At 37.0% G+C, this 14,830-nt stretch overlaps 1 protein-coding gene across 2 annotated transcripts in view; it reads left to right on the top strand.

The window, feature by feature from the left end:
* The window catches only part of wnk1b (WNK lysine deficient protein kinase 1b), a 153,593-nt gene that overhangs the window by 37,929 nt on the left and 100,834 nt on the right, over positions 1-14,830 (top strand). For both annotated transcript variants that reach the window (XM_088922937.1, XM_088922938.1), the window contains exons 3-5: positions 1,545-1,717; positions 6,636-6,856; positions 8,584-8,741. In XM_088922937.1, the coding sequence (XP_088779063.1) occupies positions 1,545-1,717; positions 6,636-6,856; positions 8,584-8,741 (552 nt within the window). The remainder of the gene's footprint in view (positions 1-1,544; positions 1,718-6,635; positions 6,857-8,583; positions 8,742-14,830) is intronic.

Genomic DNA, 14,830 nt, shown 5'->3' with positions numbered 1-14,830 from the left:
GGCCAAATTTCCCCATTGGCCCTTACCAATCACGGCCTCCTAATAATCCCCCTCTATGAATTGGCTTCATTACTGTGCTCTCCTCCCCACTGATAGCTGATGTGTGGTGAGCGTTCTGGCGCACTATGGCTGCCGTCGCATCATCCAGGTGGATGCTGCACATTGGTGATGGTGGAGGGGAGTCCCCATTACCTGTAAAGCGCTTTGAGTGGAGTGTCCAGAAAAGTGCTATATAAGTGTAAGCAATTATTATTATTATTATTATTATTATTACACAACAAAGTCTTAGACTTATTTCATTTGAGATATTTTGTAAAAACAAACAGTTTGATATCAGTTGAAATGGTGGCTTTCGTTGACTAAAATGGGAGCTTAATTAATGTGCCGCCATTAAAGAGATCGCTCAACTCGAAGTCCTCTCTGCGAAATTTGAGCCCATTGATAGCTCATTACCTTTTTGTAGTATGTTAAAGATGATCTAAATTTATGCATCAGTCACTTACGGTTAATTAGGGCAAGTAACTTATTTATGTAATAATAAACATAAGTATATGAGGTTTTATTTTAATATACATTATTTAATAAAATAATAGTAAATTCATTTATTTAATATAAATGCGCTAATATAAAATAAATTTGACTGCGTATAGAATCATTGTCTTTATGTTTTTTGGAACTGAGATTAAAAAATGTAGATCTCTGGCTACAGTAAATCTTAATGATTTGCTGATGGGGTTGAGATTTTTAAAAATTCATATAAAAGATTTCATATGTACTAGATTCTACCATTTGTTGTATACAAAGCACTGTCATGAAATTCCTTTTGAGCACTGATATAAAGTTGGGAACTGATTTGAGGAATTCCTCAGATTTTTTCAACATTATCCTGGATGTCTCACATCTAGTTTCTTGGTCACTAATGGAGTAGCTTTAGTCTCTGAAAGGTGATGCCAATATTTCAGTCAGTCAGTGAGTTTATCTTGCTTCAGTGCCTAAAATGCTGTAATTTAACATCTACAGGCCTTCCACTCACTCTGAAACATGTATGTGAAGTAGTTGTATTTCCTTGTTTTTTTCCCAATCATATTCACTGGAATGGATTAAAAACAAAATCAATATTTTAACGTTGTGGGCCAGTCAGATCCCAGCTTTCAGTGCAATCTAGAATCTGTGTCAGCTGATAATTGCTATGCACCACATCCCACTTGAGGAAGCAAGAGCAGTTTTACTAAGAAGACTGGGCAAAAATTGCTGTGTCCAGATGTGCAAAGATTGTAGAGACTTGTCCAAGAAGAATCATGGCTGTAATTTCTGCCAAAGGTACCTCTACCAAATATTGAATCATATAATATTGACTTATATAATTCATTTAGGATGATGTGTACAACTGTTTTCATTTTGACATGTTTTTTTAGCTTTTCTGCCATTGCACTCAAATTCCAAAATAAGTCCTGACCCAATTTCAGCAACATAATTAAAAAAGAGGGACACTCAGTAATAAAGAATGCTAGACATTAATGTGTCTTTTCTATTATTTTGTCAAGGATCGCAAACTGTCCAAATCGGAGCGACAGCGCTTCAAGGAGGAAGCAGGGATGTTGAAGGGGCTCCAGCATCCCAACATTGTTCGTTTCTATGATTCATGGGAGTCACCATCAAAGGGGAAAAAATGCATTGTGCTGGTGACGGAGCTGATGACATCTGGAACATTGAAGACGTGAGTATTTGTCCTATAATCCTGTAATTAAAAAAAAACAACTGACAACTCCTTCAGCTGTTTGAAAAAGCCCATTTCATGTCAAAGAAAAAATATGAAATAATGTTATTACATAAAACATCTTTTTTTAATAAAAGGCATTTGATTATATTTAAAGTGTTTGATAAATTAAAAAAATATTGTCTTGAATCGGACATTAACCACATATCGTTCATATCATTCACACATCGTTCATATACAGATTCAGTCATTCAGAATGCGCGACGCATCATGCACCTTTAGTCATGATGCATGCTGCATTACAATGCTTTGTACTGCCCGACAGCTTTCTTTAAAAAAAAAAAATCTGTGCTGGACTGCACTACTTTGTAAACTGCCAGGTGGCACAGTGAATGCTTAACGTGGCGTGTGGAAGAATTGTGCGCTGTCACACAAAACACCTGGGTTCGAATCCTGATCAGTGCCCACAACTGTGGAGAATAATCTTTGTCCAACAATAAAATTTTAAAAATTAATACACTTTTTATACTATATTAATATTTGTCTTATTTTTATACACCACAGTATGTTAAATATAGAAATAATATTAAAAATAAAGGTAGGGCTGTTTCATAAAGCAAGATTACTCAGCTGGATATTTAAAAGTTAGTAATTGTGATAGTAGGCCATTGTGAAGGGAATGTTTTTTCAGGTTTATGCATTAAAACTATATCTTAATGCTAATTTAAGTAAAATTAATTAGGAATTAGATCATTTTATTTTAAATTTTGATTATAAAGGTGTATTATATACAATGTAGCAGCTTTAAAATCAAACAGTATCATACTGTATTTAAGAGCAAATAACACAACAGTAAAAGAAACAAAAAAGTGCATTGCCTCTTATAAAGCTCTTTTTGTTTGTGTGCATGTCCAGATGTATAAGCTATTTTGATAACATTTTTCTTTGTATAACTTGTACCTAAAGGGTTTGTAGCAGTGAGGTTTTAGCTGCTTTGGTTACGAATGGTGGGAATAATAAGGCCTGAAAACTATCTGCAAAGTAAAAATAAATATTTGCAAAGTAATATCTACAAAGTAAATTATTTAAATCCAAATTGTTCAGTCTTGGTCCTGAAGGCTAGTGTATGTCGAAGTTTTCATTTCAACTCGGTGATAGACTAATTACTAGCAGCTAGTTACTGGCATTATTTATCAATTTAACAGCTTCTCCCAGCTCTTCTGGTACATAGACCTTGAAAACCTGTAAGCTCCAGCACCAGGAATAGGGAGCACTGCTTAAAATGCTACCCACACAACTCCTTTTTCTACAAATTCCAAACATTCCTGGTTACAGTATTGTTTTGTAACTGCAGCACTGACGTTTACAGTAGCTGAATAAATTGAAGTACTTAAAGAGACAGTGACCACTGAACAGCATCTCCCTCAAGTGGACATGGAAGTTTACAGCTAAAATGAGGTGACTAGGATTATGTAGATCACAAGTGCTTTGCCCAAAACACTGCTGCATTTTCTCTAGCAAAGCAGATGAAAGATTAATCTATCCTGGGAAATGGGAAAATACAAAATTTGCAAATGGGTAGACTATCTGGCAATTTACCTTACCTCCATCCCCACATCTCAGAAAAGACAGAAAGCTTTTGAAAGACTTTTGTCATACCTCAGAGACTTTTTGTTTCTTAAAAGCCTTTATTTCCTAGTTCATAATAGAGATCTTGTGCTTTTCAGTTTTCTAACACAAGTTTGGTCCATTCTCTGTAGAATATTGCTTTTGCATTGTAGGGATTAAATAAAAAATATACTTAAAATCCTCCATAAGGCTTTTGTTGTAATGTATCACTAAACAAAAATATAAGCCTTGGCATATGTATGCTAATATCAGAATGTTTTGCTTGCAGTATTCTTAACATTGTAAGACTGAAAGAAATATCAGGGTATTCAGTATTTTTAAGACTTTGAAAGTAAAGCAAAAAGGTTTTGATTTGTAAAAGCAATTTTGTATGAGGTAATTCATGTAAGGAAATCCAAGTTCTTTGTAGTTCACTACATAGTAGAAGTAGTTTTTATAGACGATTAAGAGAAGTATAAAATTAGAGATACATTTAAAATAACCTCTCTTTTCTAAGCTCTACATTGAGAACTTAAGTGGTTTTCCATGGGGCTTAACAAATCAGTGTGATCTACTTGTCAGTTATTGTTATCATTCATCTTTACAGCCTGTGAACTAGGTAGATTGTAGTAATGTGGATTACCAGCAGAAAACTGCCCATGGCTAAGCTCCATATTATTTCAAAAAAGGTTACTGATATAACAGAAGTGCATCTTGATGTGCTTCAGTCACATATATGTCTAAAGCTTTGGCCCCTCCAGGCTTGTCAAAAAATCATATAGACTGCTTGGAAAGACTAGTTTTCAGTATCTAAATTTGTACCATTTGTATTATCAAGTAAATCTCTATTTTATTGATCAGCAACTATAATTTCTAGACACCAAGGATTTTAAATTGTGTATCCATCTGGTCCTTAATTATTAGTGGCCACATTTTCTGCATTCACTTACCAAACTCACCTGTTAGCGGGCTGGGCAGTAATAGTGTAAATGTGGGCGCCCACTCGAGCATCTTCTGGTTAAGTGGAAAGCTGGTTAAGTGGGAAGGTATGCATCTGCGTAGGTATGAGTATACCTTGTCTGTTATACTGTGCCTTCAGAAAGTATTCACCCCCTTGAATTTTTTTGCATTTTGTTCCTGTTACACCTCCATTTTAAGACATCAAAATATTTTTTCTCCCTTCAATAACACAATAAATTCAACACATTTATTAATCCAAAAATTTCCCCCCCCAGTCAATACTTTGTACATAGTCCTTCAATGCAAATTTGCTCCAACTCCATTCCTTGATAGTTTTTGCCGTGTGGTTTGGGTCATTGTCCTGCTGGAAAATCTTCACCCTAAACACAGATCTCTGGCTGACTGAAACAGGTGCTCCTTAAGGATTTGCCTGTATTTGGCTCCATCCATGTTGCCCTTGATGGCAACAAGCTTTCCAGTTCCTCCTGCTGAAAAGCAACCCCAGAACATGATGCTGCCACCACCATGCTTGACGGTAGGGATGGTGTTACCCGCGTGTTGGGCTGTATTTGGTTTGTTAAACAGCGCTTTGCTTTCAGGCCAAAGAGCTCAACTTTAGTCTCATCAGACCACAACATTTTCTTTCAGAAGGTTTCAGGTTTTGTCACATGGCTTCTAGCAAACTCCAGGTGTGACTTAATGTTGGCCTTTCTCAGAAGTGGCTTGCTTCTAGCCAATCTCCCAAAGAGGCCAAATCTGTGAAGTGCTGAAGAGATTGTTGATGTCTGGATAGTTTCTCGCATTTCAGCCAAAGAGTTCTGCAACTCTGTCAGTGTTGTAGCTGGCTTTTTGGTCACTTTTTTGGCAATTGTCCTTCTTGTCCGGTTGCTCAATTTAGTAGGACGGCCTGATCTTAGTAGTATCTGGCTTGTGCCATGTTTTTTCCGTTTTTTTACGATGGACTTCACGGTGCTCTTAGGAAGGTTCAAAGGTTTGCCAATCTTTTTATAACCTTCTTCAGCTTTTGTCCTCCTAACAACATCTTGAAGTTCCACTGGCAGCTCCTTGGTCTTCATGACAGCAGGACTGATGTGATCTGCTGTTTTAGTTGTGAGGCCTCACAAAGTCAGTGATATTTATTGTGCAATCTTTCAAGATAATTGAATACCTCACCCAATTTAGGTTGTTAAAACAAATGGAGTGAATACTTATCAATTAAGTAATTTTCAGGTTTTATTTTTGATATAATTTTGAAGACATCTAAATACTTAATTTCATTTGAAAATTATAGAGAATTACTTCTACAGGAGTGGAAAAAATTCCATTTAAATATGCTTTAATTTGACTTTGCAACAGCAGAACGAGAAATAATAGGGGATGAATACTTTCTGAAGGCACTGGAACTGGTAGGAATTTACCTTGTCTGTTATAACTGTTCTGATAATAAACTTTATTATGCTATAGTAGTGCTGCATTTATAATGGTAATACGATGTAAAAAGTATGGAAACAAGCTCAATAAAGCATTATTAAAATCATATAACGGTGATCTAATTGTTTGCACATGCAATATCTTGAAAAACAGCAGGGTAAATGCTTCAAGGTTGTACATTATTGACTTTCATTAAAAGTGCTTAATACCAATAGTATCTGGAAATACCAATATTTCTGAAATAGTTAATATATTATACTATTATAATAATTATACATTACTACATTACATATAATATTCACAGCCCGAGGAAGTATACCTTGTTTTGCCTATATGTTAAGTCCAACATTCGTGAAATGGCTGTTTGCAGTACCTAACCCTGGCAAATACCAATGTTTTACTGAAGTAGCTACATTAATAAAAGTTTGGCTAGAAATCAAAGCAACTGCAATACCATACATACATGGCCATAGCCAGTTGCTGAAGTATTTTTAACAGGTGCTAAGCCAGAGTAGGCTATACAATACAGATTTTTACAGCTTTAAGATTATTTTTAGCAAAGATATCTGTATCTTTTATCATTAAGGGTAAGGACTATAAATAATCTGAAAACCTATGGCTCATATTTGGATCTTCAGGAAAAGTTTGAATCAAAAGCCTTTCTCTTTATTACATTTATCACAACTGCTTCAATGTTAGGTGTGGCTTTTTGTTGCTGTCTATCCAAAATAGTGTTGTGATTAAGTGAAACGCTAATCACATCGAGAATACAAAACCTGAACATGCTCTCAGGCTCAATCCTGTGGAGTATGCTATTAAAACCAAGCTTGTGTAAATCGAATATGGCTCCTGTTCTGTTAGAAATATTTTTTAGTAAAAATCATCACTGTTGATTTGGTTCCTGTGTTTCATTTGACAGGTACCTGAAACGTTTCAAGGTAATGAAGATTAAAGTTCTGCGCAGCTGGTGCAGGCAGATACTAAAAGGCCTTCAGTTTCTGCATACAAGGACCCCTCCTATAATCCACCGGGATCTCAAGTGTGACAACATCTTTATCACTGGTCCTACTGGTTCTGTCAAGATTGGTGACCTGGGCCTAGCCACTCTCAAGAGGGCATCATTTGCAAAGAGTGTCATAGGTATGCCACCCCTGTTTATGCTTTGTCCACTCAAGCCACATAAAAACAGACCACAGAATTCTGGTATAGCTGATTGAATTAAAAATATATATTACTTAGAGACAGGGTTTAGAAAATATATTTTAAATTCATAAAAGTTTTTTGCAACAGATCATTTTTCAGGCTGTTTCTGTTTTTTAAGCAGACCATAGTTTTTAATTTACCTTAAATTGTCCCTTTTCACTTATTTTTAAAATACTCAGTATTCAAATTCATAAGAAGTGTTTTAATCAACTTCTAAAGAACATGAGTGAAATGATCTTTCTTTCAAATAAGATCACTTTTTCTCATGTCAATGAAAGAAAAATAAAAAGGACCCATTGCAAAACAAATTTACATTAAATTGGGTTCAGGACTCAAAACACATTTTGGGTAGTTGTCACCCAAATGTAAAGCAGATAAAATGTCAGTAGCCCTTGTGGAACAAAATTGTGTTGCTAAATCAGTGGCTAAAACTTGATTTGTTACTCTCTATCATTACACCTTTTTACCCTTTAAACAATATACAATGTTTAACTTATAATTACATTGTGTAGTTTGTGTAAAAGTATCACTTCCAGAGTGTTTGCAATGGTTACTAACAGTTAAAGCGGTTATCCTACAAGCACTTATTTAGTTTTAGTGAAGCTTTCTGTCCTTAAAACCTGTGGTCTGCTTATTATAAAATGATAATATGAATGTTTTTAAATGTTTAATATTTCTCTTTGTAGGGTTTGGATCATGAGATTTTTTTCAATGTTTCAGATCACGGTTTATTTCTGTCTGGCCATCTCCCTGCTACTTTACTTTAATCAACCTTTTTTTTCTTTTTACATTCTTGAGTATTTTTTTGACTGTAGGCTGTTACCTCAACTCTCTCCCTCAGTCTGCAGTAAGGATTAAATTATAAACTGCAGTTCAGACAGTAAGTATTAAAGGAATTGGGTCTGGTAAGTGACTGAGCACTATGTGAACTAATGAATTCAAATTCAAATTTATTAAGAGTTTTTAGTTTTTCTGTGCAAGGCCTTTTTAGTCTATGTTTGAGGTGTACAGAACATTGCTTATCAGTTGCTAGCTATGGAATCTGCTTAACTTAAATTTCTCTTGTAACAGGTTGAAGAATGTAAGTCAAAGTTAATGTTTTAGAGCATATGGTGTTTAAGGTAAGGTTTTGTGGCTATATGTTCCATAGCTAGTCCTTTACCTTTTCTCTTCTTTTTTTTTCAGCCTACCTATGTATAGAACAAAGTAAAGCAGGCCCTTCTTAATTGGTACCATTACGTGCACTGACACATTCTTCAAATTAGAGCTCTGGTGCATTTGTGAGTTAAAAGGGGAGGGGGCTACGATTCAGCATTTGATATTGTTTGTCTGCCTAACAATGTTTAACTGTCCTCTCATCCTTTTTATTTTTGTGCTTAAACAACAAAGAAAACTTTTAGTTGGGCCTTAGAGCATGTTCAGTACATCTACACAAAAGGCCTTGCATAGGGAAACGTGCCTCATTCATTACAGACTAACTTAGCCAAGATTCCCCTCCTCTTTTTTTTCCTTCTTCTTTTTGCCTCCACTTTTCTGTCTCTTTTCCCACAGGTCACCACCACCCCTGACCATCACTCTCCGCCTCCCCGCCTCCCTTCGGTGGGCAGGCCAGAGGAGTCTGCTCTCTGAGACACTCAGAGTCTGAATCGTTCTTTTAATTTAAGGTACCCCAGAGTTCATGGCCCCTGAGATGTATGAGGAGAAGTATGACGAGTCAGTGGATGTTTATGCCTTTGGGATGTGTATGTTGGAGATGGCTACCTCAGAGTACCCGTACTCAGAGTGCCAGAATGCCGCCCAGATCTACCGCAGAGTCACGAGTGTGAGTCTTAGAATTTTCTCTTCTCTGTGACAGAACCTCTCTTGAACTACATTCGTCCATCTCTAACCGAGCTCACCTCTTACGGACATGTGCCTCTCCCAACCTCTGTTATATACTAGTCTGCCGTGGTACAGTTAAAGGTTATTAATATGTGCTTTGGTTCGTTGTTATTCTGTGCAAATAACACAAACAGGACATTTCCTAAATGCCAACAGAAGTTGTGACAGTGGAACAACATTTGTATGTTATGAAAAATGGAAAAAAAACCATCATAAATGATGCAGGTTTTCTGTTAAGGATATTTGTGTATAGTACATACTGGATGCCAGACTGTATTGCTGGTGTTATTTTTTTTTTACATTAGTAGAGTATTTTACTAGATACTAGTTTTCTATTAAAACTCTTCTCAAAAACAAAGATTTACACAAGTAGAATTGCAAGGGGTGCTTGAATATCTGAAGATGAAAGAAACACTTAAAGATATAATGGGTAAATTGCATGTGAGAGATGCAAAATGAAAAAAATGTCAATTATTTCTTTGTAAAGTATTCTGAAGCTTGACTTGAAGCTCATGTGTACCAGCCATATCCATGTAATAGTTCAAATAGTCAGCATGTGCAGACTGCAAAGGAACAAGTAAAGGTTTATTCCATGCTGAAAAGAGAAGAAAAGAAAACCAACGTTTCGGCTGTAAAGCCTTCTTTTTGGAAGGCTCCACAGCCGGGTGTCTGGTGTGACCAGAGTGCTTTGATTTTTTATCTTAGAAGAATGAATAAATTCTTTGGTCTTGAATAAGATGAATATCTTTGTTCAGTCATAATACATAATGAGTTCAATAAGAGGTTACATCCTGTAAATATCTAAGAATGTACATGGATGTTTCTGTCTTGTAAGGCACATGTTGATTGTATTTGTAATGAAATACAGCAGAAAATTTACTTTCTTATCTAGTTATTGACTTGAGGTGCTAGTAATCAGATTATGTTTCAGTTTTGTGATACAAAGTGTAATTCATAAAATAACGTCTGGTCTAAAATTATTTCTGTGCAACAAGATGCTAAGATGTTCAGACTTTTGCAGATGTGTTCTAAGATTGTAGCGAAGCCACTTGAGCAGAGTTTTCAAACTGCTTATATTAAGAGTATGTCGAGACTAGTTGTTAGCATATCCTATGGTCTCCCTCACATTCTGCATGAATCATATAAACTCATGCAAACAAATGTTTTAGAGTTCCTCAGTGTACTTAAAATTAATTTTTACCCAGTAGTCAAACAACTCAAGTAATAAGTTCAGAGTAAATGAGTAATGGTTTATGAGCAAGTGCAATTAGTGAATAACATGCACAAACAAAGGGGTAATGCATAATATGGGCTAAGTGAAATAGTGGGGGGAGTAAATTTGCAGGAGTCTAGTGTAGTTGTGTGGGTCCTATAGAAGTGGTGTGAAATGAACATGCTTGGGTAGAAGTCTGTTATTCAGTGTTTACTTGTACTGTTAGTATGTTTTGTAAGTTTCTGTGTATGTAAAACATAGATGCTAAGATGCAAGACAGGTTCAAGAAAAATTAAATATTTAATATGCCTTTAATGTCAGGAAGAGTTATCCACTTATTACAGTACAAACAGAGCAAACTGGCAGTCAGCCAGGCCCTCTACCAGATCTGTATTCCACTGAAGATGAAAACATGCTGAATCTACATCTCATCTGACACCTTCAGTCTATATTTCAACTTGTAAGGCCCAGGTGGAGGATTTTTTTAGGTTTTCGAACCCTTAAAGTTATTTTTTAATTAAATTACAACCTTTTCTTTTTTTTTAATCAAGCTGGTAGTGGTTCATTTTATTCCCTTGTAAAATGCCATTCTCTCTTTTATGTCTGGAATTTTGCAGGAAGGATGCGGCATAATTCTTCAGTGTGAAAATAATCACTCCTTACCATCCATTAACAAGCAGTTAGCATTGACCTTGCCTTGTTAGGGAATTAGTGCACCCATACCAAGCCAGGAAAATGTACCCCACAGCATTATGAAACCACCAGAATACTTCAGTGTTGAAACCAAGTATTCATGGTTATAAAGTTGCTTGGTGCGCATTCATCCATTTGTTGAGATAAAGGATGTCAAGGTAAAAGGTGATTCATCTGACCTTTTCACATTTCTTTATCTGCTTGGTATTCTGTTGTTCACGCTCTTTGCACCACTAAACTTGCACATCATTGCATGGTGTGATGAGTGGTATGTGCACACCAAACCAATTATGGTATTTTGCTCCGTGGATTTCTTAACAGACCATTTTTGATACAACTAGATATTTCAGTTTTTGTTCCCCAGGTTGGAAAGTCAGTTGATCTACTGTTGCCCACATATTTTGCCTTGCACTTCAAATAAGTGCACTGATATCACGACCCTGGAGTATGTGGTTCAGCCCACCGTTGCAATTCTTTCATTGCCATTTATTGGTCACCTCTTGCAGCCATTTAAGCCATAATTATAGGCAAACAGTAATGTTCAGCATTTTGTATACATGAACAGAATCAATAAGGAAACTATTTAAATAATACGTGAGCCACAGTAGTGCCATGTCTTCTCACAATAGAAGCCAGTTCTTTCAAAATATATTGTGTCCATGTACCCAGAGGTTTCCATTTTTGTCCACTATCTGTATTTACTCATTTGCCCAGGGACTAATTGTGTACTATATCATTATAAACCATGTACTTTTAAAACAAAGCCTTCTAATCTAAAAGGTTATTACTGTGTAATGTAATATTAAAATGTAACTAGGTAAAGTTGCTTTGTATAGTCAGAGTTCTTTTGGCTAGTGGTTTTGCACCTTGTCATTTTTAATAAGAAAAAAAGTTATAGATGAACGTCTTTATTCACTTTCAGCCCTTTTATCCTCTGGGTGAAATTTGTTTTACAGTAAACTACAACAGAACAATATAGAAAAAACAAACCACCACCAGCAAAGAATACAGTAAAGCAGTGTTTCAAGAGAAGAGTGTCACTCTACATTTAGTGCAAGAGCTATTCCCAGATGGGAATAGTGTAAATTCACAATGGATGGATGAACCACACACTCCATAATGCTCCTAGCGTTCTTTAGAACTCTTTTTGTAGAGGGTTCATTTGATTTGTCCCAATGCTTATGTAGTGTGCTCTCACGAGGCACCAGTTCTGTAGGGTTTGGGCATTTACGGGGACAATTATTAATTGTAGCCGTAAATCACAAAATGATTCTTTTAATGGCTTTAGAATCCAACCATGCGATAAAACTCAAACAACGCACACACACAGGTACTAATCGAGAGGATACATTTATTAATACATCGAATATGCATGTAAACCTAACAGATCTTATCGAGAGGGTTATCAGAATACAAAAGGTATATATTCAATCAGTTACGAAGAGTTACATATATCAAGAGGACATACGTTCAGTATATCATTCATTTAGACCGTTTTGTAAATGAACTTGGTTATAACTTCTACATTGGATACTAAAAACAAGTACATAACTCTTAGGAATTAAATTGATATCAATTGGTTGGGATAACAATGAATTCTCGAGCTGTAATGCATTGAAGTTGAATACTCATCCAATCTCTGGGGATTCAGATCTCCTGCGGGCTCTCTGGCTCCGTGCCAGGCTGTGCTGTGTGGCTTGCGACGGTGCGCTGCTGATGCTCACTGATCGGCTAGTTAGTGTTGGCTGAAACTAGCACAGTTTATGCACAGGAGAAAAGATGACTGTGGGTCCCAGCAAGTCAGGAAGAGGACCGGTTCATTCCTGATGAAGACCTAGTTCTGAATAGTGATTCAGCTGTCCACAGTTCCGACCTGTTCACGAGGCTTGCTGCTGATGCTAACCTCGGGTGGATCCTCGGGTCACTCTCTGGCAACCTCCGCTCTAGACTCTTAGAACAAAGGAAAGTTCTGGCACTCGGACACACTGGCCGTTCCGTGGTTGTCCGGGCTGAGTCTCAGGATGGTCAGGAGGCGCGCTGCGAGAATGTCCTGCCCTTGGAAGCCTTCTGCTCCTGGGCTGTCCTGCCCTGGAATTCTCCTTTGAATTCCCTTTAGAATTGTCCGAAAAAGTTCACAGAATTCTCCCAGGCCCTCTGTGTTGCCTGTTTTTACCTGGAGGAACTTCAGCTCATTCATTGGCTGAAAGTTCCATGGGCATCAGAGTCCCACGTGGGTTACTCGGCCCTACCAGTCCCTGATTGGTTGATCAAGGTGAGATATGAGTCACTTACTCCTGACACTTAGGAATGCAGTCCAGATGTCCATCTGGCACTCCCTAGACAGATAGGCGCCAATGGATGACCATTGATCATGATAGCCAGGCTTAGCTAAGTGCATCCCCATTTGGGAGCTGTCCCTTATCAAAAGAAAACATCTTTAAATCAGCCTGCATGAATAGTTTCTCTGTGGCTGCACCACAGAGATGAACAGAGAGATGGGGCCTCATTTGGGAAAGCCCAGCAACACTTAATTCTGTCTTATTAACAAGCATGGCCGCTACACTTATCTTTACTAATTTTCCAAATATTTCACAATTAACTGTACTGATGATGCCAAATCAGCATGTGAGACAGTATGTTAAAATAGGTTTAATAAATAATTTGTCGAAAAGTGTTAAAATAGTTCAGTCTACCTTAACCTAGTTGTTTCATAAGGAAAAAAAGGTCTGTGTAACACCATTTATAGAAATGGCCAGTCTCATCTATGTTTTTGTCTTTGACCAATCCCAAGTACTTTTAGTCATTGACATCCCCTGTAGTCTGATCATCAATTGCAATTAAGTTGTAGGGGTGTTGCATTTCTAATAAAATCAATCATTAGATGATTGAAAACAGTTTTATTAGGTCAATTAGAAATTTTGTCACATCACACTGCTTCTGAACATTTTTGTATTTTAAAAGTGAGAAGGTTGATTGCTGTTATTGTTTAAGCTTCATCTCAGAGATACTTTTTGTCTGCAACCTAACATCTTTATGGAAAAACTGTAACATCTAATCTTCTGCGGTTTTCTGTTAGAAAATGTTTTATTTATGGATCAAAATAGTCAATACAAGTAGTTTTATTTTATTAATAATAATAATTGCTTTCACTTATTAAGCACTTTTTCTGGACACTCCACTCAAAGCACTTTACAGGTAATGGGGACTCCCCTCCACCACCACCACCAATGTGAAGCATCCACCTGGATGATGTGATGGCAGCCATAGTGCTCCAGAACGCTCACCACACATCAGCTATCAGTGGGGAGGAGAGCAGAGTAATGAAGCCAATACATAGATAAGGATTATTAGGAGGCCATGATTGGTAAGGGCCATTGGGAAATTTGGCCAGGATGCCGGGGTTATACCCCTGGGATTTTTAATGACCACAGAGAGTCAGGACCTCAGTTTTACGTCTCATCTGAAGGATGGCGCCTTTTTACAGTATAGTGTCCCTGCCACTATACTGAGGCATTAGGACCCATATGGACCGCAGGGTGAGTGCCCCCTGCTGGCCCCACTAACACCTCTTCCAGCAGCAATCTTAGTTTTTCCCAGGAGGTCTCTCATCCAGGTACTGACCAGGCTCACACCTGCTTAGCTTCAGTGGGTTGCCGAGTGATATGGCTGCTGGCCATAATTATTTTAAATTTGGTCGAATTTGCTTTAGGTACAGCAAAGAACACAGATGAGACATACAACATATACATTACAAATTTAAATAGGACAGAAGACAAACATTGTCACATACATATGTAAACAGCTTTCTATGTAGCAGCATAATTATACAATGGAATTCAGAGTCCAACATGAATTCAGAGTTTGTATGGCAGTGGGAAAGAAGCTCAGGTTGAAGCAGGCAGTCCTTGAGAGGAAAGATTTTAAATGTTTTCCAGAAGGGCGAAGCTGAAAGAGATTGAGTTGGATGAAAGGGTTCTGAGGTGATTTTCTTAGCATGATTGGAGGTATGGCTAGAATAGAGAGATGAAATGGAAGAGAGTTCACAGCCAAGAATTTTTGCAGCTTTGGACACAATCCTTTCCTGTTTGCCTTTTGAATAGTTATCTAAGTTCCCATTCCAGACT

This window comes from Atractosteus spatula, chromosome 8 (genome assembly GCF_055471065.1).
Source record: "Atractosteus spatula isolate fAtrSpa1 chromosome 8, fAtrSpa1.hap1, whole genome shotgun sequence".
In the NCBI taxonomy this organism is placed as follows: Eukaryota; Metazoa; Chordata; class Actinopteri; order Semionotiformes; family Lepisosteidae; genus Atractosteus; species Atractosteus spatula.
The sequence above is the reverse complement of the archived record's forward strand: the minus strand, read 5'-3'. Positions and strand labels throughout refer to the sequence as shown.